We start from the raw sequence: 27,643 nt of genomic DNA on the forward strand, positions 1-27,643 counted from the left end.
CCACTGACATTAACATACCATTAATTTTTCAGAACAAGCCACATAAAATAGACACAGGGAAAGGAATTAAGGAGACTCAAGAAGAAAGCAACATGAACTTATTTGTTTAGAATGTCCAGTACTTTGTACTGGACAGAGAATGTGCTTCCTTGTTTCTTTGAACTTTCTGCCTGCCTCAGCTAAAGTACGGAATTAGGGTGACATGTGAAATATTAACCTCTAAGACAGACCTCGGGGTCCAAGAGGGCAGCAAACAGCTTTCACCGCTATCTTCAAAGTAGCCCTTTAAGAATAGGGGTCATTACCAGCGATGCTGTAGCAAAGTTAGACTGTTTCTGACACTTTATGCAAATCCTTCCTCCTTTAACTGCTTGTTTGGATTCTTATGCTTTTAGGAAGGCTCTTCTACTTTGCAAAGACCAAATTGAGCAGACAGTAAGATTTTTACAGCCTGTTTCACTGAGGAATGAGACTATGCTAATGTATACTGAAAAGGAGTCCTTAGAAGATTTTCTTGTAAATGCTGACACTGCTGTAGGGGCCTCACTAACAGAATAAGCCCGAGTCAATGAGCTATACACAAGTTATGCATTTACAGCAAGGAGGCATCATTGCCTTTAACCTTTGAAAATGATATGGCAGGACTTAGAGGACTTATTAAACCTTGAACCAAGATGCTTTCCCTGTTTTTCGAACCAAGTCAGACCAGAGTTAAGATTCTCTTATACAGTTAATTTTGGGTAAAGGTGGGATAGCATAGCAGCTAATAGCTCAGGCTTGGGAGTCCCACCCACCCAGGATTCATCATTTCCTTGCTCTGTGGCTTGAGGCAATTTATCTAATGTTTATTTCTTCACCTGTAAAATAAGAATATAGTTTGCTGAGCCGTTAGGAAAAAAATCAGAAAGAACTTACGTAGAGACATCTGCACCTGGCTTAGAAAGTGCTTAACAAATGGTAGTTGTATTAGTCTGTTCTCACACTGCTGTTAAAGTCATACCTGAGACTGGGTAATTTATAAAGAAAAAGAGGTTTAATGGACTCACAGTTCCACATAGCTGGGGAGGCCTCACAATCATGGTGGCAGACAAGAATGACAGCCAATTGAAAACGGGAAACCCCTTTGAAAACCATCAATCTCATGAGACTTATTCACTACCAAGAGAACAGTATGGGGAAAACTGCCCCCATGATTTAATTACCTCCTACTAGGTCCCTCCCACAATACATGGGAATTATGGGAGCCACAATTCAAGATGAGATTTGGGTGGAGACAAAGCCGAACCATATCAGTAGCTACTATTAAACCAAAGCTAGGTCACAGAAGCTATGTGCTGTGCAGTCTTGTGCTCTTTCCAACATTGCATTTCCACAGTAAGTGTTTAAACACTTTTAGAACAATAAGAACCTATACTCAAATTACTAATAAGTGGAAACGTGGAATGGTGTGATACTTTATTTATTTATTTATTTTGAGACAGAGTCTTGCTCTTGTTGCTCAGGCTGGAGTGCAGTGGTGCGATCTCAGCTCACTACAACCTCCACCCACTGGGTTCAAGTGATTCTCCTGCCTCACCCTCCCAAGTAGCTGGGTTTACAGGCATCAGCCACCACACCTGGCTAATTTTTTGTATTTTCAGTAGAGACAGGGTGTCACTATGTTGACCAGGCTGGTCTTGAACTCCTGACCTCAGGTGATCCACCAGCCTTCGCCTCTCAAAATGTTGGGATTTCAGGCATGACCCACTGCACCCAGTCTAGCACTTTAATTAGTAAAGCCCAGGTGGAAAAGTGAGAGGGTTTGCCAATGTAAGAGCCACCTCCTGCCCAGCTCTGCCTTCTGAGCCTACAAAAGTTGGGTTCTGATGGGAACAGACTCTGGGAACAAAATCTACTCTAAGTTACCCAGAGAGCCCTGTTCCAATGAATCCTGAGTCAAAATTCATACCTACACCATTATCACGGACAGCTTAGGAGATCTGCTTCACATCATCTGGGAAAATTTTACTGTGGAGCTCTTAAAACATGATATTCATATCATACCCAGATAAATTAGATCACAGTCTCTGGGCACAGAGTCCCAGGTATCAATATATTTTAAAGATTCCTAGATCATTCCAATGTACTGACCTATGTGAGGTCCAAAAGTCTATTTTAACAGCCCTTTGTCTGCTTAAAGAAATACCAAGTGCGTTAGACTTGAGCTGGAAGAAAACTAGGGAATAATTTGGCCACGTCATCTTATTATAACGATTAGAAAACGGAGGGCAAGAAAGAGAGTTTGACTTGTCTAATTGTGAAACAGCTGGAGGGGACAAAGCTGGCACCAGGAAAGATCTAGCATGAGACTCTAATGCCTTATTCCTAGAGATTACATGTGTCTGTTTTTAAAAACCATTTTTTAAAAACAGGATGTACAAAGCCCATTGCATGGGGACTGAACCAAGAATGCCTTCCATTTAGTAGATATACCAAGCAAAAGAACAAGAAGATAGCTTAGCAGGGTAATTGGAACATGGTATTTAATAGATGTTTTCTGAATCAAAATAGAAAAAGGATTTTACATGGACTAATTATACATTGTCACTAGATTCCTTTTTGCCTAGGTAGCAAGAGTTACTTAGTCAAATTGTCTCATTAATACTGATTTGGATGTTTTGCCTAGGTCTGAGACTTGCAGATCAAAGCATTTAAATTTATTTCAGTACATTCTCTACTTTTCAGTGCTTGGCCTTTAAGTTTTAGTTTTTTCTATTTTTGTTTGTTTGTTTGTTTTTTGAGCATGATAGGAAGTCTAAGCTCTTGAATTGGCAACTTTCAATACTCTGGACTCATAACCCGTCCTAATTTTGTACCCACCCCCCATTTTGTTTTTTTAAATAACTTGTTATTAGGAATGTATCTTATTGGAGCATAAGAAACAGTCCTCACCATAAAGAAAGTTTAGGAGAGTTTAAACTTTAAAGAAGCTTCATGCATCCAAATAGGGGTACATTCTTTGTTTTTTGTTTTTTGAGACAGAGTCCTGCTCTGTCGCCCAGGCTGGAGTGCAGTGGCGTGATCTCAGCTCACTGCAACCTCCACCTCCCGAGTTCAAGTGATTCTCCTGCCTCAACCTCCCGAGTAGCTGGGACTACAGGGGCCCGCCACTAGGCCCAGCTAATTTTTGCATTTTTAGTAGAGACAGGGTCTCACTATGTTGGTCAGGCTGGTCTTGAACTCCTAGCCTCAGGCAATCCACCCGCCTCAGCCTCCCAAAGTGCTGGGATTACAGGCATGAGCCACCGTGCCTGGCCTTTAGACTGGGCAGTGCCGCCCACTTCACTGCAAGTGTCTGAAAGTGTTCATAAGTTGAACAGAAGTATTAAGGTTATGATCAGTTTTGCAATTGTATTTTTGCTTTGTTGTTTCAGCACAAGGGCTATTAGTTTGAGCGCTTAACTGCACTAGAGTTGGAAAAAATAGAAAGTGTAGTCTTCACAGTGAGAACATGTTCTGGCCTCTCGGCAAAGCTGGCTGTAAGTTAATATGCTTGTATGAACACAGACATGCAGAGATGATTGATTCTAGAATCCCTCTTTACACTTATTCAGGTTCTAAGAAAGATAACAGTGTCAGAATGTCCTTTTGGTCTTTTGATCATGTGGAATTTTTGTGAATATGGACATATGAGGCTTGAGCTTGAATTAATTGGCATTAGAGAGTATATACCCATTTCAGCTTTAATGTGGGAGAAGAAACACATTCCACTCCAGTTCTCAAGTATAACCTCCTCTGGCTTAAATTAAACAGAACAGGAATCCAACTTTCTCCTTTAACTCACTTCTACAAAGGGAAGGAAGTGACATTGAAACTTTAGGGAAACTACAGAGGTTAAAAATCACACTTCTGTCATTGTCTTACATTGCTGGCACTGAATCATTTGGGCTGTGATCTGCTTTACATCAGGGACCATTTGGTATGTGAGCTTCGTATATCTCAAGCGAGCTAGGTAGGACAATGTTGTGGGCACAACTTGACATGGAAATGGGGAATTACGGTCTAGTGCACAGCATGCTGCAGCATAGCTTTTGCAGAGCTCTGTATTTGGAGGCTGCTAGTCACCGATGCCCCTGCATAATTCTTTCATTATATGGTATGTCTTTCCTTATATGCTGTTCTCCCTTTTGTACTTGTCCCTGGGAAGTGATGTAGAGAAGAGAGATTGACAAGGTAATGACTGTATCCTTGAGCCCAGAGTTGTGATATTAAATGTCATCTCGAATGAATGAAATATAATGTCCTACTTTACCATCAAATGATACAAAATAAAGTCCTTCAAAATTCAAATTTTAAAACTGGTTTATTCTATTGACCCATTCCAGTTGCCTATGAACACTTTAGCTTTCTAAAATCTTCTTCCAAAAGTGCTTTCTTGGTATCTGTTCTGATTGATATCACTTCAAAACTAGAAATACCAAGCCCTCCTGCTCTTGGGGTCTCCTATGAGGAGGAGACCCCCTCTGGCTGCTTCTCTTTCTACTTAGAGAAATATCAAGTCACCTATGGAAGGAGCCATGAGTGATTCCCATTACTTCTGATGAAAAGCTATCATGAAACCATTGTTCTGGGAAAAAGGATCATATGGCATTATTAGGGGGTTGGAGGACTTTGGCAAAGGCTACTCTTTCCCATATACTTCAGGCTTTAGAGCTCAAAGGTATCTGGGAACCTGGTGAACAAGTCTGTAGAGTAGGCTGAGGTGCTTCTGGGAAATGGTCAATGGGCTGAAGTGGTCTGACACAGTGGGGAGGGCCCAAGGGAAGAATCCCCACAACAGGAAGGTGGGTAGTCTTAACTAAAGACCTGGGACAAGGTGTCCAATCTGACCCAGCCAAGCAGATCCAGGCAGCATGGACATGCCTTGGTACAGTGGCTGGTGGGTGGCATGCATTATCACACTGAAAGAGCTGTGTGACCAGAGGGCCTGTAGGGACATGGCGGAACTCTACTGAGCACTTCCCATACCTGGAGATGCTACTGCAGGACCAGAGATGGTCACACCTACTCCGGTCACCAGAGCACTTTCTTCAGTGGCTAAAACCCACCAGGTTTTGGTGGTAGCCCAGTCACTTGCACTAGGTGACTGTGTTGAGGCTGAAGACATCACACCGTGGTGACCACAGCAGGAGGGCACCCTCATAGGACACCCCAAGAGCAGGAGGGCTTGGTATTTCTAGTTTTGAAGTGATATCAATCAGAACAGATACCAAGAAAACACTTTCGGAAGAAGATTTTAGAAAGCTAAAGTGTTCATAGGCAACTGGAATGGGTCAATAGAATAAACCAGTTTTAAAATTTGAATTTTGAAGGACTTTATTTTGTATCATTTGATGGTAAAGTAGGACATTATATTTCATTCTGCTTCCCTCCCACCCTAAATCCAAGGGCACAGAATATTCTAAAGAATGAACAACTTACATGAAAAATATTAGAGTTTTAATGTTAAAAAAAAAATACTACTGACATAGAAACCTCTAGAATTTTTCTATTGCAGTGTCTTTGGGGCAGTGACTTGACAGGAAGCACTCTGGAACTGATACAAAACACAGTAAATGCATGAGTTTTACTTTAAATTTGGCACCTAAATATACAATGTATTATGCTTGATGCTGGCAGGAAAAGGTAGTCAAAAAGTTAAGACTCAGAGGCAACACACTCACATCATTCATAGCTTTTACTACAATCCTCCCTCATCATACACTTACCCAAACTAACACAGCAAATGTTTTACTGTTTTCATGTCTGTCCTTTCTAAACTAGGTTAGATATTTCTACCAAAGATAACTCCTTTTCGTATTTCTGTGCTAGGTTTTTTGTTTGGTTGGTTGGTTTGTTGAGTCTCGCTCTGTCGCCCAGGCTGGAGTGCAGTGGCAGGATCTCAGCTCACTGCTACCTCCGCCTCCCAGGTTCAAGCAATTTTCCTGCCTCAGCCTCCCAAGAAGCTGGGACTACAGGTGCTAATTTTTGTATTTTTAGTAGAGACAGGGTTTCACCATTTTGCCAGGCTGGTCTCAAACTCCTGCCTCAGCCTCCCAAAGTGCTGGGATTACAGGTGTGAGCCACCATGCCCAGCCCATCATGCCAGTTTTAAAATGAATGATACAAATAATCTTGGCAGTTTGTTTCCTAGAATATACAACATTAAGTTGTGCGTTCTCATCTCCGTATGAAATCATCCTGAATTCAGTCAACATAGATGTGCAGCATACCTCACTTGTGGACTTCAAGGTACAATCATTTCTTCATCCACGTCCCTCTGTGACTTCACCTATGATGCATATGTATATAAATCCTCATTGTTAAACACTTCCCACTTTCTATTCAAGTGCCATGACAGTAGTCAGCTTGAAAGTCTATGCTGATGTTAGAAGAGTTTTTAAAAAGCATGTTATTTAGAAGCATCTGTGCTATCAACATTAAGCTATAAATGAAGGGCCACATACACTTGTACAATTATTTTATGATACATACCACACCAGGGCACTTTAAAACAAGTAGGTAATCTTAAACTTCTCCACTTCCAAAAACCAGTGCAAGAAATACTGCCTGATATTTGGTTTCTTCTTTAATAGCCTGGCTAAATTATATAAAATCCCAATGTGGTTTCCCTTTCCAGGCAAAGCCCCACATTTATATAATCCTCAAAGCCATTGCTTGAGTGTTGCTGTACCCTTTCTGCAACTCATGTTTCAAGGATACGCTGTTTAAAGAGTTTGAAGGAAGAAGAATCCAGCTGCCTTGTAAATCTGCACAGAGCAAACTAGGATGTACATAGTGATTGTATACGGACAGTGGAACTTATTTTTTGTTGCATTTCTGTATAGAGAGCAAAACCATGAAAACACTTCTTACAGTTATGCAGACTCAAAACAAGATCAGTTTAGCTTATCTAATTCTAATATGTTGTCTCGAGGTTCCAGGTGGCATGCCCTTTGTTTTGATGTTCAACCTACCCGTAGAGTTGGCATTAACCTTCCATAAGAGACTTGCCACTGGGTCACATTTCCACATCTGGTATGATCTATTCGAGTTGGGGAAGACATCCACAACCAACATGGCAGTTAGGCTTCATCTCCAGGAATACTGGTGGCCTTGCTAATCCCAGTGGCTATGAATAGCTATGTTTGTTTTGATTTGAAACTGCTTACTATTTACTGTCATCTGGTGTGCTCAAAATATTATCATTTAAAAAATGGTTCTTCCATGATTTAGTTAATTTCCTTTAGACAAGACGTGGTTGCTTTCAAATTAGATGAAGGAAAAAGGAGTCATTTAAAAATAAAAAGTGACTTGGTATTTATTTGTCAAATTTCTGGTTTACAAAGAACCAGCAACCTGACAACCAGCCATCTCTCCTCTTGATACCAGTGTTCAAGCAGGCTGAAGGTCAGAATCTTGGCAGTTTGCTTCCTAGAATGTGCAACATTAGATTGTGCTTCCTAAAAGGCCAGGAGAGCTCTTCTACAAGTAAGAATATATTCCTCATTTACTTATTTCTTGGTTACTGGGCAAATTAGATAGGTTAATGGATAAGAAACCCCTGGGTAATTTTAGGTTTTTGTACACAAGGGAGAGAGGTGAATCTGTCAAATTGGTGTCTTGCTTTTTGTGATCATATAGTAATACCACATGAGTTGAATTCCAGATCCAAAAGAAGATCTCCCAATGGTTAGCCTACCTGCTTGAAATTGTGCTTATGATTATTAAAAAAAAAAAAAAAAAACTCTAAAAAGCTGCTGCAGATTGAGTACAAGATGAACAAAACTGGCAGAAATGTACAAGTATTCTTGAGCTAAAGTTCACATCTGTCATTATTCTCTCATCTGTTGGGAAATAGTATTGGAACAAATATGTTTTGTGGGAATAAATAAATGCACTTTTAAACTGAGGGATGTGAAAATTCCAAATGACAGTATTCTAGTTTCTGCTGAATTAAACAGATTAGCTGTTGCACAATTGGAGCAATTACATTGAACAACAAAGTGTTCTAATGTATTGAAATATCTGTATACAGTTCAGCAACTGCAGAAATAGATGAGCATAGAAAGGTTCAATTATTAATACAATAAAACACCTACCACTTAATATCAGAATTTTGCTTATAAAGTCTGTGAGACAGGTTTTGTTTCATAACTTCTTTATATAAATCCAAGTTTACATACCTAAAATCACACCTGTTAGTTTCATGTAAGTAACCACCATTGATTGGTCTATGCTTTCACAAACATGGCTAGACATCTATCTTTGGGATCAGGAAGCACACTCAGCAAGTTTGGAAGCATAATTCAAGGAACCTTGTATCTAGTAGAGATTTCAGAAAAGAACCACTCCTTGGTGACCCCAAACATTAAACATTGTTCCTAATCCAGAGAAGACCTCAGGAATTCAATTTCTATACGACTTTTTTTTTAAAAAAATTATACTTTAAGTTCTAGGGTACATGTGCATAACGTGCAGGTTTGTTACATATGTATACTTGTGCCATGTTGGTGTGCTGCACCCATCAACTCGTCATTTACATCAGGTATAACTCCCAATGCAATCCTCCCCCCTCCCCCCTCCCCATGATAGGCCCCGGTGTGTGATGTTCCCCATACGACTTTTGACAAGTCATTTAAATGACCTCTACAGATAAGATTAAAATGAATGACAGTGTTTCGGAGAACTAAGACTTCTTAAGAATGAATATATATTAAATAGCTCACACATCTTCTTTCTTGGTTGTAATAGTCCAAGAACACAAGGACAGATCTCAAGTTTCACCTTAATTTGTACAGATTTCAGAAAGTTTATTCTAGGATTTATAGAGGGACTTTGAAGATTTTCTAATGTGTATACTCCACTGGATTGTTTTCTTTAGTCATCTCTTTTAGTCATCTCTGATTAATTCAGGGCTAGGGATGGGGAAAAAATAAGCTTTGTATGAGTTGCATAAAAATAAGATATCCTGGAAAAGCTACCTGGTTATGTCATTAGGCAACAGTTTCAAAGGCTCAAGTCTCGACTACTCCATTTACATTTTTTAAGATAAGCTCTTGAGATGGTATTAACCATTTTGGTATTAACAAATTTTGAGGATCGTAGAAAAATCTAGTTTTCTTCCCCAAAGGCAACATCGTATTCTTCTTACTTTTGATCTAGACATAATCTGTAAGATTGAAGTAATTAGTATCTTAACTTTATATTAATATGAAGTAATAGCCCATGCAAGATGTTCATTTCTTATAAACCTTATACTACTGGCCTGATAAACAACTCTGCCGGGATATTTTAAAAGACAATGCATTAATTAAACAAATCATCAAATCATAGGGCACCAAATACACTGCTACTTCCCTAAGGGCTTAACTTATTTGACATGAAAAATTTATATACTAGGACAATTTAGTTTTTCTGGTTTTCTAAGCTATGAAGACTCATTTATCAGATCTGTGTGTGTATCTTTTAATATGTGTTATTCAGAATCATCTCCAGCTGTAGATAGTTTTACAGTGCATCTAGTCGTGGCCAACTCTCTATCCTTCTGTGTTAAATGAGTTTGGTTTATGTTAATGGTGAGATTACTATCTAACTATCCTGCTTAAAAAAAAAAAAGAACTATATTGTTTTCTAGTTTGCAGAGTATTGACTAGAAATTGTATTATTTTTCCTTTTCACTAAAATTTATCATTTACAAACCTGCCTCGCCCTCAGTGTCACACATACCTCATTAAAGGTGCAGGTTTGACTTTATGGCAAAAGGTTGGTTTAAAAATCTGACTTACCTCTGGGAGACTTTCCCAGAGTAAGCAGATGAGATGAAGGTTCTTTCTCCAGGCCTGTTGAATGCACACCAGTCTTTAAGATAACTAATCATGGGGGTACCACTCTGGTTTCTAGTTCTAGCATGAGGTGAACTAATAGGAACGGTTCTTTATCAAATGACACTTAGCTGAGTGTCAGCAGAGACCTCTTGGCCCTTTATGAAATATTCATATTTATATTGAACTAAAAAAAGGTTTCTGGTTAGTCTACCCGGGAATGTCAACATCAATGAGTCATAATAAAGGAAGTTTGCTTGGTTCATAAAAAATGTAATACTTAAGCAAGATGTTTCATTAGCTTTTATTTTCTTCCAGAGCATTTCTCTGAACCACTAATGACCTGTTGCAAAACTCTGTACCTATTAGCAATTGCCATTTTAATACTTAAGGGAAATGTGGGATGGACACAAGTGATTAGCTAGGGGCTCCATTTGTAGCCTCTCTGTATGATTCTTATTATGGTCATTAAATAAAAGTAACTTGATTTGGTCCTTGAAGTCTTAGAGGACCCACTTGATGGTAGCATCTGCTATTTTCTAGTCCTCCTATGCAGGCATTTTTAGCATCAGAGAATGCAATTAGATCATTTGTTTCCTTAGCTGAACTCTATAGCCCTATGCAAAGACAAGTCTTCTTTGAAAGCCACTATTAAGTTCCTAATCCAATCTTTATTAAAAAGACTCAATATTACAGACAAGCAAGTTAAGACAAATCCTCCAAAAGTAATGACCAAGCCCTTCCACACTCCACAGAAACCTTTCAGTATAGCAAACTGTGAAATTAGAAAAATATTTATAGTTGCAGTGTTTTTTTTTTAACTAGCAATGTGTTCCTTAATTAACATACTACAGAAGCATATAAACAATTGGTTCCACCAAGTAAAACAGTGAAAGAAACAACATCACCAAGTTTGCATAGTTCCTCTAAAATAAGCAAAGTTCTGCTTTTAGAGTTAATTATCAGAGGTGAGATGTGAATAAAGTTCCCTTCTCCGAGTCTGTCATTCGCTGTCAGAGCTTAGGCGGTTTCCTACCCTAAATGCTATTTTATATTTGCACCTGGGTCCAAAACATTCCCTTAAGGGGAAAAAAAACAAATATCTTTTGACTCTTAAGAGTATGTCATTTCCCTTACATTGTGCATGGCCAGAGAGATGACGCAAATGGTAGGCCACTAGCTACCCTAGATTTTGCTGTGAAGCCATGATTATGACAAAACTAAAAAAGCCTGCAGACACTGACAGTCTTTTTTCTTGTTGTTGTTTAGAGCACATGGGGGTCTGGTGATTGATCCCAACTCAAAGCCATTACAATTTAGACTGGAAACCAAGTTTACCCCTGAATTCCAGTGATCTTTACCAGCAAGTTAATTCATGTAATCAAAACTGCATCCCTACTAAGTGCCAGGCATTCTTCTAGAGCTTGGGATATACCAATGAGCAAAATAAAAATCTGTTCCCTTATAGGGTTTACTATCTAACAGGGAGCAAAACATAAGTGGAGCATAGACTTTCAGAAGATGAAAAATGCTCTGCGGAAAAAGGAGAGTAGAGGAAAGCAGATTTGGGAATCCAGGACTGAGAATGTCCTGGACATGTTCCTTAGAAACACAGAATATGGGCTGGGCGCGGAGGCTCAAGCCTGTAATCCCAGCACTTTGGGAGGCCGAAACGGGTGGATCGCGAGGTCAGGAGATCGAGACCATCCTGGCTAACACGGTGAAACCCCGTCTCTACTAAAAAATACAAAAAACTAGCCGGGTGAGGTGGCGGGCGCCTGTAGTCCCAGCTACTCGGGAGGCTAAGGCAGGAGAATGGTGTAAACCTGGGAGGCGGAGCTTGCAGTGAGCTGAGATCCAGCCACTGCACTCCAACCTGGGCGACAGAGCGAGACTCCGTCTCAAAAAAAAAAAAAAAAAAAACACACACACACACACACACACAGAATATTAGATTTTTAAAAGTTAAATTTAGTGAATGTTTATTATATACCAGATGTGGTGCTAAGACATTCTCATTTAATCCTGGACATTACCATCTCTATTTGACAGGAGAGGAGGCTGAAGCGCAGGAGTGGAGCAACAATCTGCAAGTCACACCAGCCTGATACATATGCTTTAATGTCTTTGCTTTACAACAAAAGAGATAATTAAGTTAGTTCTTCAAAGACTGGGGCAACGTGCACTTTCGGGAAAGACGAACTTTCGGGAAAGACGAACTAATAGCAATGAGTAAAAGATATTCATGTCTGCTTGGCTATAGTATAGGGCCTGTGGATTGTACCAGGGGAAAGGTGAAAAGGTAGGTCAAGCTGGATCAGGATGGGCGGTAGCACTCTGTTTTGTCTGGATGGGACTGGGAGGACTTTGAGGTTTTGAGTGATGGTGTGGAGGCTGGGGTGGTGACAAATCCGAGTACAGGGACACAGCAGCAAAGAGTCAGAGAGCTCTGCAGTATGACCGTTGCATGGACTTGCCCTTTGGAGTGATTCAACATTGCCGGTTTCTTTCAAATATTTGGCTAATCTTCTGGAAACAAAGGCTTTTAATTGAAAGGTTAAGGACTAACAATCTCAAACATTAGATTCAAGGTTATCCCATCTTGCCAAGCTCTGATGCTTAGTGACCCTCAAACTTCAAATAAACATAATGTCTTAAAGGTGGCTTTTTAAAAAGTCAAAGGCCATTATGTCTTACACCCTACATTCTAAGATGATTTCATCATACAAAAGGGCTCTCCTAATGTCTGCTTTATAGAAATGTATATTAAGTGAAATGAGATTTTGAAATGTGAGCTCCTTAAAAACAAAAAAAGAGCATCTTTTGTAAATGGCAGCTATTAACTAAGATAGTCATGTATTTATAGTCTCTTGTTTGAAGCAGAATATATTAATATGATATTTTCCCAATGTATATATGCTTTTCCATAAAAGTGTTGAAAATCTGGAAAGACCAGTGCCACGAAAATGCTCGTTAAGAAGGGTACTAGGAAGGAAAAAGACAGATTTCTGTTTCTTATACATTTAGAGTAAGTGACATTGGGGTGACGTGCTTTTCTGTATTTTAAAAATTAAATTCCTTAAAGATGCACTAATTTGGTAGACAGCAAAGTTTAAAATGTAAGCATAAGTCTATAGTCTAACTTGGGCTAAAGACAGAATCATGAAGATGTTCTAGCGTTCAGTCACTCTCAATTAAACTCAAAAGTGAAGGGAGACCACACAGAGAACATGAGCATATCTGAAATCACATAGAACGCTGCCCATAGTCAGCTGTCAACACTTTCATCTTAGGCATCATTAAATGATACCTAACCAGAGTCGTCGGTGAAGGCTCCTGACATATTAAAAATTCAACAGTAAATTTTCAGTCAAATGATAAGTAGAAGTCAAAAAACTCTTATGCTAGGGTTTTGAAAGTTGGTCAGTGGATGGCCTATAGTTGGTTTCCAGCCTGGAGTTCTTGGAAATGCTGAGGTCTGTGCAGACAATAATGAGTTTGTGACCTAATTTTAGCATTTTAAAGAGCCTAATGGATATCTTAATTCACAATACAGCTGCACAGGGAAATAAAAAACATAACAAAACAAGTTTCTTTGATTTGGGCGGAAATTGTGTTAAGTCAAAACAATAGCCTTAATTATCCAGTGCTAAGCCAAAGGTCTCATCTATTTTCTCAAATTTTATTAGTAATTTTATAAACAATTTGGTGGACACTTTTAAAAGGAGCAACAGAAGGAGAATAAGAAGTTGTTTGTGGATGAAATATCAGGCTGAAATCTATTCACCACAATTCTTATTAGCCAGGTGATTACATCCATCAGGTCAGACAGATATATGAGCAACAATGAATACTCCATTGGTAGAAGTTAAACTAGCAACTTGGAAAGACCACACCATCTGGAGAATTTCAGTAACAGCTTGTCTGCCTTCCTTAGGCCCTGAGCAGATATAAACTAGAAGAACATATGGATATTGCTCATTATAAATAACCTTAAAGTTAAAAAAAAGGTGGGGGAGAGCTCAGAACTGTTTTACTTATACCAACAGATGATAAGACAAGCTAAAGTTTTCCATTTTGCTCACTCTATAATAAATTGCGATTGATGTTGTAAATGAAAGTGGCTTGAGTTACTCACTCACCTGGCCATCTAGTTATTGTTTATTAAACACCTACTGTGTGCCAAGCACTGCATTATCCTATGTATACAGTGACAAAATAGACATGGTCTCTACTCTCAAGGGGCTTAGCGGATAGGTGGGGAGAAAGAACAAGCAGGTCACAGTTATAACTGATGCTATGTGTTTTGGAGGAATTGTTTCTGATTAGGGTAGAAAGCTTCATTGCTATTAATACTTTATAACAGGAAGAAAAAGTGGTATTACTTAAAGGAATTATATATAAATTGCTGTATTGATATCAATTATGGAAAGATGCAAATGTTGTCTGAAAGGTTAATAACCCTCCTCAACAAGTTTTTTAAATTATGACACGAATTGAGGGGATAGTTACATTTAATATTGGTGAGTCTCCTATAACCACATTACAATCTAAAGGAGCATCTGTATGGCAGTACCAGAAGGGAGCAATTCTGTTACACCTGAGGGTATTGAAGAATATCAGTGATGTTTCCTTCAGTGTTGTCATAAAATCCAAAGTTCTAAATCAACACTGTCTTCATAAACACCAGAAGGAAACACTACGCTCATTTGGCGTTCAATCTGGCAATCACTTAAGAAGTACAAGCAATTCAGGGAACTTCTGTATTCTAGAACCAGACATGTTCTGTGGCACTTTTAATTACCAGATTTTCTAAGAATACAAGAGTGTCACTTTCAGATCAGGCCAAATATTGAATCTCAGATTTCAGTGAAACAATCTTATGAAAATGTAACCAATGGTCCCTACAGCTGGCTTTGGTTATTTAAAGAGCACTACTAAGTCACAAGAGCATTATCAAGGGGCTACCAGGTAGCACTTGGTCAATGTCAGTCTTCAAGGAAATGGACTTCATGATCACTACAAGTAGTGAGCCCTCCACAAATGTTAGCTGCATGAAGTGTAAGAGTCCAGATCCTAATACAGAACATGGTTGTGCCCACCATTTCTAGGAAACAGCTCTTGTGCAGAAAATGGAACATCTGCATCAGTATACACTAAGTGGGAACAACATTACAGAATGTACGTTGTGTGCAGATATACCCAAAAGATCCACAACAGTACTGTCTGCAGCTTACAATGAAGCTAAGATTTTATCCTAAACTGTTCATGTTTAATGAATGCGTCAAACCTCTGAAACTCTACTTTTCATAATTACCCTTTATTTTCATACCTCTCCTCCCTCCCCATCATATTTTTTTTTTTTTTCCTGAGTTCCAGCATTTCTTCCCAACGTTGCCTCACCGCCGCCCTGAGTTCCTCCTCCCTAAAAAGCTATGCCACGTTGTATCATACATGTTCCTCATGATTAGCAGACTTATATTACGGTGTTCGTTGATCTTTTCTACATACATGGCATAGGTACTCCTTAATATATTTAAAACACTTAAAGTGAAAAACAAACAAAAAAACAAACAACTCCTTATGGGATGAGCTCTTTCTTCCATTTTCTCCAAAGGGCTTCAGTGAGAGTCTAAGGTGTGTAAGAGACTCTGGTTGTAACTGATCTCCCTTTATGGCTAAATTTTTGTAGGAGTATTTACGGTCCTCCTAGCTTTCCTGATTTTGTATTAATTAGGTATCAGTGTTCAATTCCTCCATTCACATTCAAGTTGAGATTGAAAGCCCTTCTAATCAGGCTGCAGACTATACATATACATGGCCACCTGCTCTCTGAAAAGGCCGTTGTCTTCCGTTTCCCCTGAACAGACACACAGACACACCGGACTTTCTTATGTGGCCTGCAAGCCTGTAATATGTGCTGCCTTCACCTTTCGGAATTTCATGAAAACCTTCATTCCAAGGCCACTCAAGATGTGTGGTCTCAGGGAAGTCTTCACCAGCCTCCCACCAGCCATTTCCCCACGTGTGCCATGACCTATCATTGCCCTCTGATTCATGTAGAGCTCTTCCCTCAGTTCAATAAAGCTTTTGGGATCCGAAAATTATTTGCCCTACTCTTCTAGGCTTGACGCAGTCTTTTAATGAGCAGTGCACTTAAAACATTAGGAGTAATGAATATTTCTCTTTGCACCTTAATCTTAGGTTAGGCAACCCTTTTCTCTACTTTGATGATTTTTAAAGAAATATAGGCTTTTCTTCAACCACTAAGCAATCTCCACTCAAATGCATTCTGCCAATAGAGTCAGGTTAAGTGATCCTAATCAGCATTTGGTTTTCCTGCTTTAATGACAAGATCTGCTTGGCAAACACCGCATGTTCTCACTCATAAGTGGGAGTTGAACAATGAGAACACATGAACACAGGGAGGGGAACATCACACACCCACGCCTGTCAGGGGTTAGGGGGCTAGGGGAGGGATGGCATTAGAAGAAATACCTAATGTACGTGACAGGTTGATGGGTGCAGCAAACCACCATGGCACATGTATACCTATATAACAAAACTGCACATTCTGCACACGTACCCCAGAACCTAAAGTATAATAACAATAATTTAAAAAGATCAAAATTCTTATCCTGACATCCATGGCTCAGTACAATTCATCCCTACTTTTCAAACTCAAACATTTCTCAGCCCTATGCCACCTGTACTGTCTCTTGGCCAAACTGGCCAGTCAGAGTTCTTTAGGCATACCCTAAGTTCATCCAACTACATGATTTGCATATGTGCTGCTGCCTGAAATGCATTTTCTCTTCTTACCTTTGCTTATTTGACTTCCACTGTTCCTTTAAAAGCCAAATCCATTAACACACCAATGGCCTTTTTCTCCCTCTGGACCCACACAATACTCTGTACCACTTAATTATAATAAAATCGTATGTTAGTTGAGTAGTTACTATTTTCTCTAACTATCTTATAGGCAGCTCTCATCATCTATGTGTCCCCGTAAAGTAAATATTTGCATCCAACTTTCAATTACTATCAACTTTTAGTCATTGGGGACTTTAGACCAGTTAGACAAACCAGAAATCACAAAAAAGAAGTTTTCAGGCAGTTAAGCAAGCATCTCTGCATCAAGCTATCCTTTAGAAGACAGCGTGGACATGAAATATAACTATCTATCATTTCAATTCTAGTACATGTATGCTTTCTGAAAAGCCTCAGCTGTAGTTGAACCTTAGCCCAGGCAGAAATCAGTATTAATCCTCCTTACTAGCAACCAACTATTGATGGAAAAGCCTGTTCTATCAGCACATACTTGTTTTCTACTTCAAAAATGAATTGCATTTAAGTCATTTAATTTTAGAGGTAAAGGGGGCAGGAAGCAACACAAAACAAAATCAAGTAACAGCAATAACAACAAAACCCAATGCTGATATAATTAAAGCACAGCTGACACTTCCCTTTAAAGGATGGATATTTGAGCACCTACTGTGTGTAGCCACTGCAACTTCTGATCTTCTGACTCAGAGGGCAATTGTATGTTTCGCTAGTAGATTCACATTTTGTCCCAAAGCCAAACTGGTTGAGCATTCTTCATATGATTATGCCAGCCCTCTGACATATGTTCAAACACACTTGGTTTCTTTCTGTTGCACTAAATGGTAACAAAAAGCACTTTAGCATCTGAATTACATATTACAGAAGACTAGACCAGGTCTTGGCTCCCTAATAGGACACTTAAAATATAAAAAAATAAGTGAGATCATTTGGATGCAATGTTTAGAACAGAGAGGGCAGCTGTCCTCAATATGGACACAATTAGGGATGAAGTTATTCGCTTTCCAGTTCTTTGGGTATGGATTAACTATAGACCTTAACAGGACTTAACTGCTCTGCTCAGATGAGGTTTAAGTGGTACCTTAAAGTTAACATCTGTGCGCCTCTACTCATTTATGAAGCATTGCCGCATTCTCCTCCTTGATTATTCACATTTAATAGTTTAAAGATATATAGGAAAGACAGTCTTCTAATTTTCAGCCTGAATGTGTGGATCTCTAGAATTTAGCTTGCCTGATACTCAAAAACAATGAGAACAAGACCATTTAAAAAATATCAGCTTAGTTATTGCGTTGAGAATTGTATTTCTAGGACAGGTACATTTCAGAAGCAACTGCAGGAGTTCTGAGGAGTTTTTAATTTTAAAATCGAGGCAACTCATTTCCTTATGGAGAAATGAAGCTCAGGCCTTATATAGCTTGTCTTATATGGCAAAGCAAGGCTGTGGGCACAGTCATTTGCAGCTTAGAACCCAAGCTCTTAACCATGAATCCGTGTTGGCTTTTCAAAACCAGAGTTCCAATTATATACTTGTACATTACACCCTTGTATTTTTCAGTTTGAGATGTGATCTCTGTTTAACATCAGGCATTCTTAGGACTGTTTTTGCAAGGTAAGTGACACAACTAAGGGCCAGAGACATTGAATAGCATGCCCAAGAAATGGCAGCACTGCCATTCCCATGCAAGTCTGTTTAACTCTCTATCCTGTCCTTTGTCACACACGAGGAAGACTTTTGTTTTGATTTCTGCTCACTGCGAGTTTTTCCATTGCTAACCTAGCGTCAGACTTCACATAGTAGGTAATTGCTAAGCACTCAGATAAACGCCAAGATGCAAATCATAAACATTCATAATTGAATCCTGGCTCTACCACTTACTGATAACACCTTGGGCAAGATACTCATCATATTGGAGCCAAGAAATAGAGATATCTTCTCTATTTCAGGTTACTTAAAGTGAAAGTCGAATGGGAGAAAGGAGCAGTGCTTCCTTAGCCATTAAACTTTACAAACACTAAATGAAGTAGCTTCATTTATGGAGAGGCCTTCATCTGCACTTCTAGACATGGCATAAAAACCAAATACAGAGTTTTATAGGTTAGAGAAAACCATCTGGTTCAAGGGTAATGATCTAGTTTACTGGAATCTTTTTTAAAAGAGGTAACTGGGACAGTCTCCTAATAAATGGAGATTAATTATACTCTAAAAACCCCAGCAGAGGGGAAAGGATTTGGAAGTGAGGTGATAATATCAAACCAAAAGTATATTGGATTTCCTAGGATCAAGAAAGCCATACTTCGTATATGGGAAGAATGTCCAAAGCCCATGCTTTTTAATCTTTCTGCATCCTAAGGTTCAGTTAAACTGCACTGTGTTTAAATGCTTTTTCTTTATTGTCTCCATGACTGAAGGAATTCAAATACTTTGTTATGATTTCCACTGAACAACTGAATCCTAAAACCACTGAATTATGAAAGTTACTCTTAGATCACGTGGTGGAGAGCTAGTTTAGATACAGCTGGATGGGCCCTGCTGCCAGAATTTAGTTCAGGAGACCTGGGGTGGGGACTGAGAGTTTGCAGTTCTGACAGGTCCCCAGCTGATGTTGATGCTGCTGGTTTGGGAATCAACTCTGAGAACTATTGTCTTAGATGAGTTCTCTCAAGCTGTGAAATACACATCAAGCTAAATGTCCAATTTTGAAAGACTGAATTAATTTGTCAAATGCAAACTTGTAGTATGGCAGCTCATTTTTCACATAAACATCAAAGTCTTTTTGGGAGTAACATTTTGCGTCATACTGCTAGACAGAAATAGGGTAGTTTTTTACGAAGAGACAACATTAAACCATATTTCCCTCACCCAGATTTCTTCTAGGTTGAACAATGCTTCAAATCCAGCATTCTAGGATTGTTGCTTCCTATTTACCTGCTCTCTTTATCTATGGTTACCTGAAAATCTAAGTGACAGGCCTCATACATTCTGTTTACCTTCAACTTAACACTCACTCAGCCTGCCCCATTCACTTAGAATTTTTACCCGTTGAACTTAGTTGAAAATCACTTGCCCCTAGCTAGCTAGTATAAATGTAGTAGGGAAAACTTGCCAGGCTGCTTCTGTATTGCGGTAGTAACTTTTAGGTTCCAGAAATTTCATAAGCTTTTACATTTTGCTATCTAGATGATGCAAGAATTAGGAAGGTTAGAAAATCAAGTATTGGGATTAAAATAAGTTTGGAGGGGGTCACATAAGTAGAGAGGAGATTCTACTTCACTTAGTAACTTCCATTTTTAGACCAGGAAGCAATTTGTTCAGATTCTACTTACCCTAGAGAGGCAGGCTTCCTTCCAGGGTAGAAGGATGCGAGAAGGGGAGTAACCATGGCAACCTGCCCAGCTATGTGGGCAAGGATAGTATGGGGCCTGCACACACTTGGAAGAATTTTTATTTCTAGCCTAGTCATTCAGTTTAGTCCGGGTGGTCCCTCCCTTCCCACTTCCTTCTGTGATAATGCTGACTTCAGGGGGAAGGATTGCTCCTTCTCTGTCGGGAGTCTGCGAGGGTATGGGGAGGACTTAACTGAGACCAGCGAGGTCAGCCTGACCAAACCAAAGTGCAGGCTTCCAGGACGAGAACAGAGAGTAACTCCCTGTCTGTTCTAGTGTGAGCACAAGCAAACACACTGGCTTTATTAAAATCAAATGCTTGAATAATTAACCTTTTTCAGGTAAGTGAGGGGTATTTAATTTTCATGAAGACATTTTCCATTTGCTTTCAGTTTTCAAAAAGACACTTAATTCAATTGTTCAGGGGGGAGCAATAACAAACAAACAAAACCTTCAAAATCAGATGGAAAAAAGTATTCCAAGTATATTAGATGAACTGTGTTCCCAGCAGTCCTGGGGTACTATTATTCTCCCCAGAGAAGCAAGCTGAAGTACAGAAAGGTTACGGAATGTGCCCAGAGCCATGTAACCTGCAACCCTGTAGCTAGGATTTGAACCCAGGCAATGGTACTTCAGAAGGTAGTTCTCAACTACTATCCACTTGTGCCCTGCCGGAGGCAGCTAGTGTTGAATGTTAGCCCTCTGTGTCCACACCAGGCATCATTTGTTCCCTTAATCAGGAATCTGCTTGTTTTTTGTCTTTAAGTAAAGACCGAGGAGTCTGCTTTCCTTCTGATTTCCACCAGTTAATCCAGTCAGGATATGTTGACATCATGAGTTGAGTCTCCTTTAAAGACACATATCTGATGTTAAATCTGATTCATCTGGCTGGATTTGGTGGCTTATGCCTGTAATTCCAGCACTTTGGGAGGCTGAGATGGGTGGATCACTTGAGGTCAGGAGTTCGAGACCAGCCTGGCCATCATGGTGAAATCCCGTCTCTACTACAAAAAAAAAAAACAAAAAAACAAATTAGCCAGGCATGATGGCGGGTACCTCTAATCCCAACTACTCAGGGGGCTGAGGTCAGAGAATCTCTTGAACCCAGGAGGCAGAGGCTGCAGTGGGCCAAGATCACACCACTGTACTCCAGCATGGGCAACAGAGGCAGACTCTGTCTCAAACAAAACAAAACAAAACAAAAATCTGTTTCATCTAAATATGATTTTGGCCAACCTTTGTGCAATTCAGCGGCACAGCTTCAACTTTAGCGTTACATAGCAGTGCCAGGGAGAATTTTAAAATACCACATCCTGTTACTCAGGTGTTTCATATTGCTAATCTGGTTCCCATTCTGGTTCTATCTAAAGGGTAAAAAACCTTATGTGTCTGGTTAGTTACCTAAACCTTCCTGGCCAGTAAGCTTTCGAGTCTGTCCAGCTGGGGAGGTATGTTCTGATGAGCATTAGGACAACTTCAAACCCCAGGAGGGCTAACTCTCAGCAGCTTTCCCAAGCATTTCAACATCTTGGCTCTGTCTTTAAGAAGAACAATAATTAAATCCTCAGGCTAAGGGAATGAGGAAGAGAAACACGCAGAGCCTTCAAAATTATCCAGGTAAAATATCAGCGGTAGCCAACTTAGGTTTACGGACATATGAAGGTAGAGTTAGAAATGAAGCAGCATAAGAGCCCATGTCACAGCAAAGCTTCCTGCTTGGCCAGGAGCACTCAGCAAGGAAGATATCTTCTTGCTCCTTTAACCTTCAGGTAATCGAGGACTGGTTGAGCAGGCCAGTAAATATCATTCCCAAACAGCTGGTCAGCAGCTGCTAGAGGTCCCTGTTCTACCTTCATGCCAACAAGTGCCTTAAAAGCAGTGCCCTTCAACCCAAACAAGGCGACTGAAATCCATTCAACCTTTGGAGAAAGACAACAAACAGGCCTAATGCACAGGAATTTGGACTTTCAGTTTAATCTAAAACTATAAAAGTCTTCAGTAGAAATGCAAACTCTGGATTTTGCCCTTCACAAATTAGGCAAGGTTTTTAACAAGTGCTCTCTTCCCTCACTTACATCCTCAGGTAAAGATCAACCATCAAGATCAAAGATCCCCAGAATGGCAAATACATGTGTGTATGGGCTCAAAGTTGGAAGACATTCCTCTACCATCTACTTATTCTGGGTATAGGGTAAAGTATAGAAGGGTACAGCTGAAAAAGAACTGGTTTCTAGGTCAGTCATTTGGATAAGAAGGGATCCATCGAGCTGGGAGTGGGAAAAGAAGGGGGAAGTTATTCACCAGCAACAGCAAAAAGAATTCAGTTGGCCTTAGGAGGAAACTGATTAAGGATTTGGAAAAAGTGGTCTGTCCCAGAAACACACATTGGCAAAGACCACCAGGTCTTCTTCATGCTTTCTCTAGAAGACTTTCCCATTGTACTCTCCTTGTTGTCTTAAGTGTGGCATTATTTCCACATGTCCAGTACTCCACCAGAAAGCTCCTTTTCTGAAGATGTCAAAGGGCTCAAGCCTCGAATACTCCTGAATTCTCAAGGCAATAAACTTTCTTACAGTGTCACTGAGGGCCATCTCCCTTCCCAGAGGGGAGACACAGAACCTGGAGTGGGCGGGGCACCTGGCCCAGAGAACAGCAGCCTCCCAAAGTCTGGCTGCTGGGGTAAGAAGCATGGTGACAATCCATTTGGTAGCTGCAAGCTCCCTCCTCCCCAGCTACTTCTTCCCTCCCCAACAGCCAGTACGTGCATTTGTGTGAGAAGCCAACCTCAAGATTGTAAGGACAATCAAGTATACATCACATCAAAGCCATTCCAAGAGGCTTATCAGACATCTCAAAGGCATTTTTTTGTAACTGCCTTCTTTCCACTCCCATTACTTCTGTTTGCATTCGTTATATCTTACCTCCTTTTCCCCTATGCCCCTGCTTTGCCTGACTAAGGCCAGAAATTTTTTCATTAAGTCGCTTTATAGAGCAATAGCAACATTTACTATTCGTGAAGTCGCCCCTCCATAATTTTTAAGTCTTTCCATGTGTCTGGAAGCTTGTTTCTGCTCTTCTCAGTTTACAGAGTGGCTCTCTTCCTTCCAAACAAAAACTAAAAAGAAAGGGGAAAAGGTGGGGGGTGGCTGGGGTGGAGATAACATCCAGATTCCTTAAGTGTTTTTAATCCAGTTAAATTTCCCTTTGGACTCAAACAGCTCCCCTGCTGAAACTGACTGCGGACCTGAATTCCAGGCTCAGAATTAAGTCAAGAGGGAAAGACGGCAGAAACAAATAACAGAGTCAGCTCTATGCTATGAAAACCGCTATGTTGACTGAGGCTCCATGGTTTTAACCCATTCATTTTTCCCCCCCTGTTTTAGAATTCTTACTTAATCTTTTTAACCGGCTTACAACAGGCAGACAAGCGGCGTATAAACCCTGCTCCCTGCTCCGGGGGATATAAAACAAGTTTCTTAAGTCCCTTGGGTAGATACTTCCTTGGGAATGCCGGTGTAAGACAAAGTTCACATTTTAATGCCATATGTTGTCAGTCACCAGGAAAAAGCTTCTTGTGGGCACAAGCCAGGTCCCCAGCCTTTGTCACACAGCAAAAATAAACACCCTTCGAGGAGTTAATTAGGCGGTCAGCAGCCACCTCAGTGTCCTAGGAGGGCTGCCAGCAGACCTTTCACACACACACACACACACACACACACACACACACACACACACGACACAAAAGGAGGCGTTTGTTAAATGTCACAAGCTGGACATCTGGAGTCGGATTCAAAAGGTAAATACATTCCGTGGAAGCATTCCTCAGATGTCAGGCCACAAAACTGCTGGTTTCCCCGAGCACACGGTCTCATTTCTAAGATTCCCCACAGCCCAAGGTCTGTACCCAAAGACGGGTAGCGGGGGACGAGAGAGGGGGAGCAAAGGAGAGAAGGAGATCTTTAAAAAAAAAAAAAAAAAAAAAAAAAGAGCCAAAGGGAAGAAGGGTTTCGAAGCTACTCACCGGCTAGCTATTGCCTCCGCGAAGCGAGCATGACTTCCCCGCGCCCGGAGCCTCCAGGCTGCAGCGCAGCGGATGCGGCGGGCCTCGCTTAAATAGCCGCCGGCCGGGAGCTCCGGAGCCGCGCGGCCACTCCCGGCGAGAGATATGGTTCTAATCAGATGCTGGCAGCTGAGGACTCCCCAGGAATGTGCCAGGATGTTTTTGCTGCCTGGGCTTGGTAACTCCCCCTCAACGTGTCTGCAGAGTCTTTCAAACTTAACTGTTTATTAACTCGCGCTGCAGCGGCACAGAGGACCCGGCTCCCCTGGGTTCTGCGAGCCCCACCAGCTGGGGGCGATCGCAGGGACCCAGCGGCGGGAGGGGAAATGTGTTCGGGACGAAGTCAAAAGTCCCAGACCGACGCGGGCGGGGGGCGGGTGCAAATAAGGACAGGAAAGGGAAGCTCTGGAGGAAAGGGGTGGGATCCACCGAGCTTCGTTTCACAGATCCGCTCCCTGGATTGCCACTGAGAGTGATGTGGCACACGGAGTCATCCTAACCAACCCGTTGGGGCCCTTTGAACAAAGGGCTGCCTTTACTCCTGACTTTCCTGACAAGGGACAACGGATCCTGCGCAGATCTGCAGTTTCTAAAGTTGATCGCGCGACTGGATTTTCCCCCCTTAGAAGAAATTAGCGTCTCCCTCACTGCAGATGCAAATGCTCTTAAATTAGTGGGAAATCTATGTGTGCATATGTAAAACATACTGTATTTACATATGAAATATAATCATGTATATGTGTATATAAAAATAACATTCTCTCTATGAAATCGATATGAGCAAAATATGTTCACGACTATGTAGCCTATTAAATAAGTTATAATTGTGATACAATCAGAGATTCTATATAGGCTTCTCTTACAGTGTATATACACCCATACATAGACACACAACATGACTTTATCTGCATGAATTTCCATAACACTTCCTGTACCTCTAGGAAAAACATGAACTGCAAGAAATAAAATATTTAAAAATGTTAAGGTAGAGTGCTGAGCGGTAGAAGGTACTCCGCAGCTAATCTTAATGAGTGTAAACAAGCTGAGAATTCATTTTCTCCATATTTTAAAATCAAGAACTATTGTAAAACATCCACAGAAGCTCTGCTGCTTTTTGGAGAATTCTGAAATTACTCTTGTGAAAGACGTGTCTCTTTTCCCTTTAAAAAAAAATTAATTGTTTAAAGTCAGAGGCAGCAGGTAGTAAATGTGAAAATGCTAAATTGTATCTCGGATGGGAGGGGGTTATTGATTTTATCAAGTAAGCAACACAGTGGATTTGCATTTTACCTCTGGAAACTGAGGGTTCAAATAGGGCTCGTGGGACACCAAGGATATATTTTGTGGTCCATGCCTAGCCTCGACTGCGAAGCCACTGTGTAATTTGGGGTAGCTCAATGTGAGTGGCAATGTCTGCTCTCAAGTAGGTCAGGCTTGAAACAACCGGTGTTCGGGGAGACTGAGGGGTGCAGAGCAGCACAGCTGGCCTGGAATTCTACCTCCCCAAACTCTACTATTTCTCATCCCCTGACACACCTAGGGGTGCAGAGGCAGGGAGGGACACGCTGGCAGTTTTCAATATTCCTCAGAGGTAATTTGCTATTAAAAAAATGACTTTGTATGAATGACAGGAAGTATACAAATTTTAGTCCTAGGATAGTATTCTATTTATAACATTTATGCAGAGAAATTTAATTCTAGTACATTGTAGAACACAAGACTTTGTTTCTAAAATCTGGAAGTCCAGTTTCACTCTATTGGCTAGGTAGTTGGAAAAAGGGCTGCTGATTTCAGGCAAATGGGGACTTTGATAATTAGAAAGACATGGGTGTCTCTTTTAACCTCAACACGTAATATTTTCTAGACTAAGAAGTGCCCACTCAAATATATTTTTTTATTGAAAGACTCTTACCAAGAAATACTAACTTATGTTTGCTCTACCCCACCAAATGGAAGGGATTTGTCTAAGAAGCCAGAGGAAGAAAATGATTTCATCTGCTATGAGTTGTAGTTTCAAGAGAAGACTTTGATGAAAACAGTTCATTTAAGAGCAGTGGGCTCACACTTACAACTTAAAATAGGCACCTCTTATTTTGCACAGAAATCTGAAGAGTTGACAGTGGAGAATTCTGGTTTGAACTGTATTTTTATATCTCTAGGGCACTGATACTGCTTCTGGCAGTAAGTCAATATCCTGCTCACATTAAGAAAAAAAAAAAGAAATTTAACTCTTTTTATCCCCAGTGAAACACTGTCTCCGTCACATCTAAGTTGTTCACTTTTCAACAAGTCTAAAATGAACATCCTTCCCTCTGGAGAATCGCACCTAAGCCCACCCAGATGTTCACCCTGCCTAAATAATGGTCTTTTTTTAAATCACCACTGAAATTTATGTTTAGAAAATTAAAGTAAGGAAAAGTCAGTGCAATGTTTGAAAAACAATAGCCTTTGAATGGCAATTGTCCCTTGCAGAAAACCTGCCTGTGAGAGAGAAGGAAAAAATAAAATAAAACAAATGACTGTGCTCCCAGCCTAGGAAAGGGTAGTTAATCCCGTGATGGCTTGCTGAAGAATGCATGGTTTATTATTAAAGTAATCTCTTAAGATTTTCCTGGAATGTGCTTCCACAGCAACTCTGCCTGTTCGAACTATCCTATGCATGTGTCTTTTCTTCCATAATTAAGCTGTTTTCCCCTGGTAGCTCACAGACCTAATCCTTTCTCTCCTCCTTCTCCATCGCTTCTTCTATCCCCCTCTCGACTGCTCTTGTCTTCCTTAAACTGCCCCTTTTGAATCCTGTCATTTCCCATGAATTGTAAATGGCACTTTGGAACTGGTTGTAAGGTAAACTGCCTGTGTACCTTTGATGGCTTGCTGGACACTTAGAGATGTTAAAATCAAACAAGGATTTGTTGAAGTGGACCTAGCAAGGTCACATCTCTCTCTCTCTCTTTTTTTTCTTCTTCATGTCATTAAGAAAACAATGAAGAGAATGGCTATTGTTCCCAGAAAATGTTCTTTGACCTTGACCAGTCTTGCATATTTAAAATTACAGAAAAACTGACCCTACCAGATTTGGTGGCTGGCAAGTCAAAACAAATACCAGAGGTTTTTTTCATATCTCTGTCTATCCATCTACCTGTCCATCTATCTGATCTAAAATATTTGGAGGATAGTTTCATAGAAGGCAGCCTGTTTGTGTTTTGTTTTCTTGCTTATACCCCAATAGCACCTCAGAACTAACATGTATTTTTCTGTTTTGTGCAATTTTAACGAAACTCAGGTGGTAGACCACAAGGGTACTTGGAAAAATTGGTACTTGTAAAATGAAGAACATTTAAAATTCAACAATATAAATGTATATAACTAATTATACTTCACTTATCAATATAAATTTTTATAATGAGAAATTGTGAAAGGGAAGTAAATACTCTTATAAAAATTACCATTCAAATAAATACTGTCTTACTTGGAAATAAACTTAGCAGGAGTTATCAAAAATGAAAATACA

At 40.2% G+C, this 27,643-nt stretch overlaps 1 protein-coding gene across 3 annotated transcripts in view; it reads right to left on the reverse strand.

Annotated features, from left to right (window-relative positions):
* Positions 1 to 24,649, reverse strand: part of DAB2 (Dab, mitogen-responsive phosphoprotein, homolog 2 (Drosophila)) — a 56,337-nt gene extending 31,688 nt beyond the window's left edge. For 2 of the 3 annotated variants that reach the window (XM_011966239.1, XM_011966233.1), the window contains exon 1: positions 24,094 to 24,649. Coding sequence is in view for 1 of the 3 variants with exons in the window: in XM_011966226.1 (XP_011821616.1) it covers positions 6,996 to 7,085 (90 nt within the window). In the remaining 2 variants the exon portion in view is untranslated. Of the gene's footprint in view, positions 1 to 6,995; positions 7,454 to 24,093 lie in introns of those variants that run through there. The other variant, XM_011966226.1, reaches the window with a different exon arrangement.
* Positions 24,650 to 27,643: the final 2,994 nt, after the last annotated feature.

The sequence above is a fragment of the Mandrillus leucophaeus genome, unplaced genomic scaffold (genome assembly GCF_000951045.1).
Source record: "Mandrillus leucophaeus isolate KB7577 unplaced genomic scaffold, Mleu.le_1.0 Scaffold119, whole genome shotgun sequence".
Lineage (NCBI taxonomy): Eukaryota > Metazoa > Chordata > Mammalia > Primates > Cercopithecidae > Mandrillus > Mandrillus leucophaeus.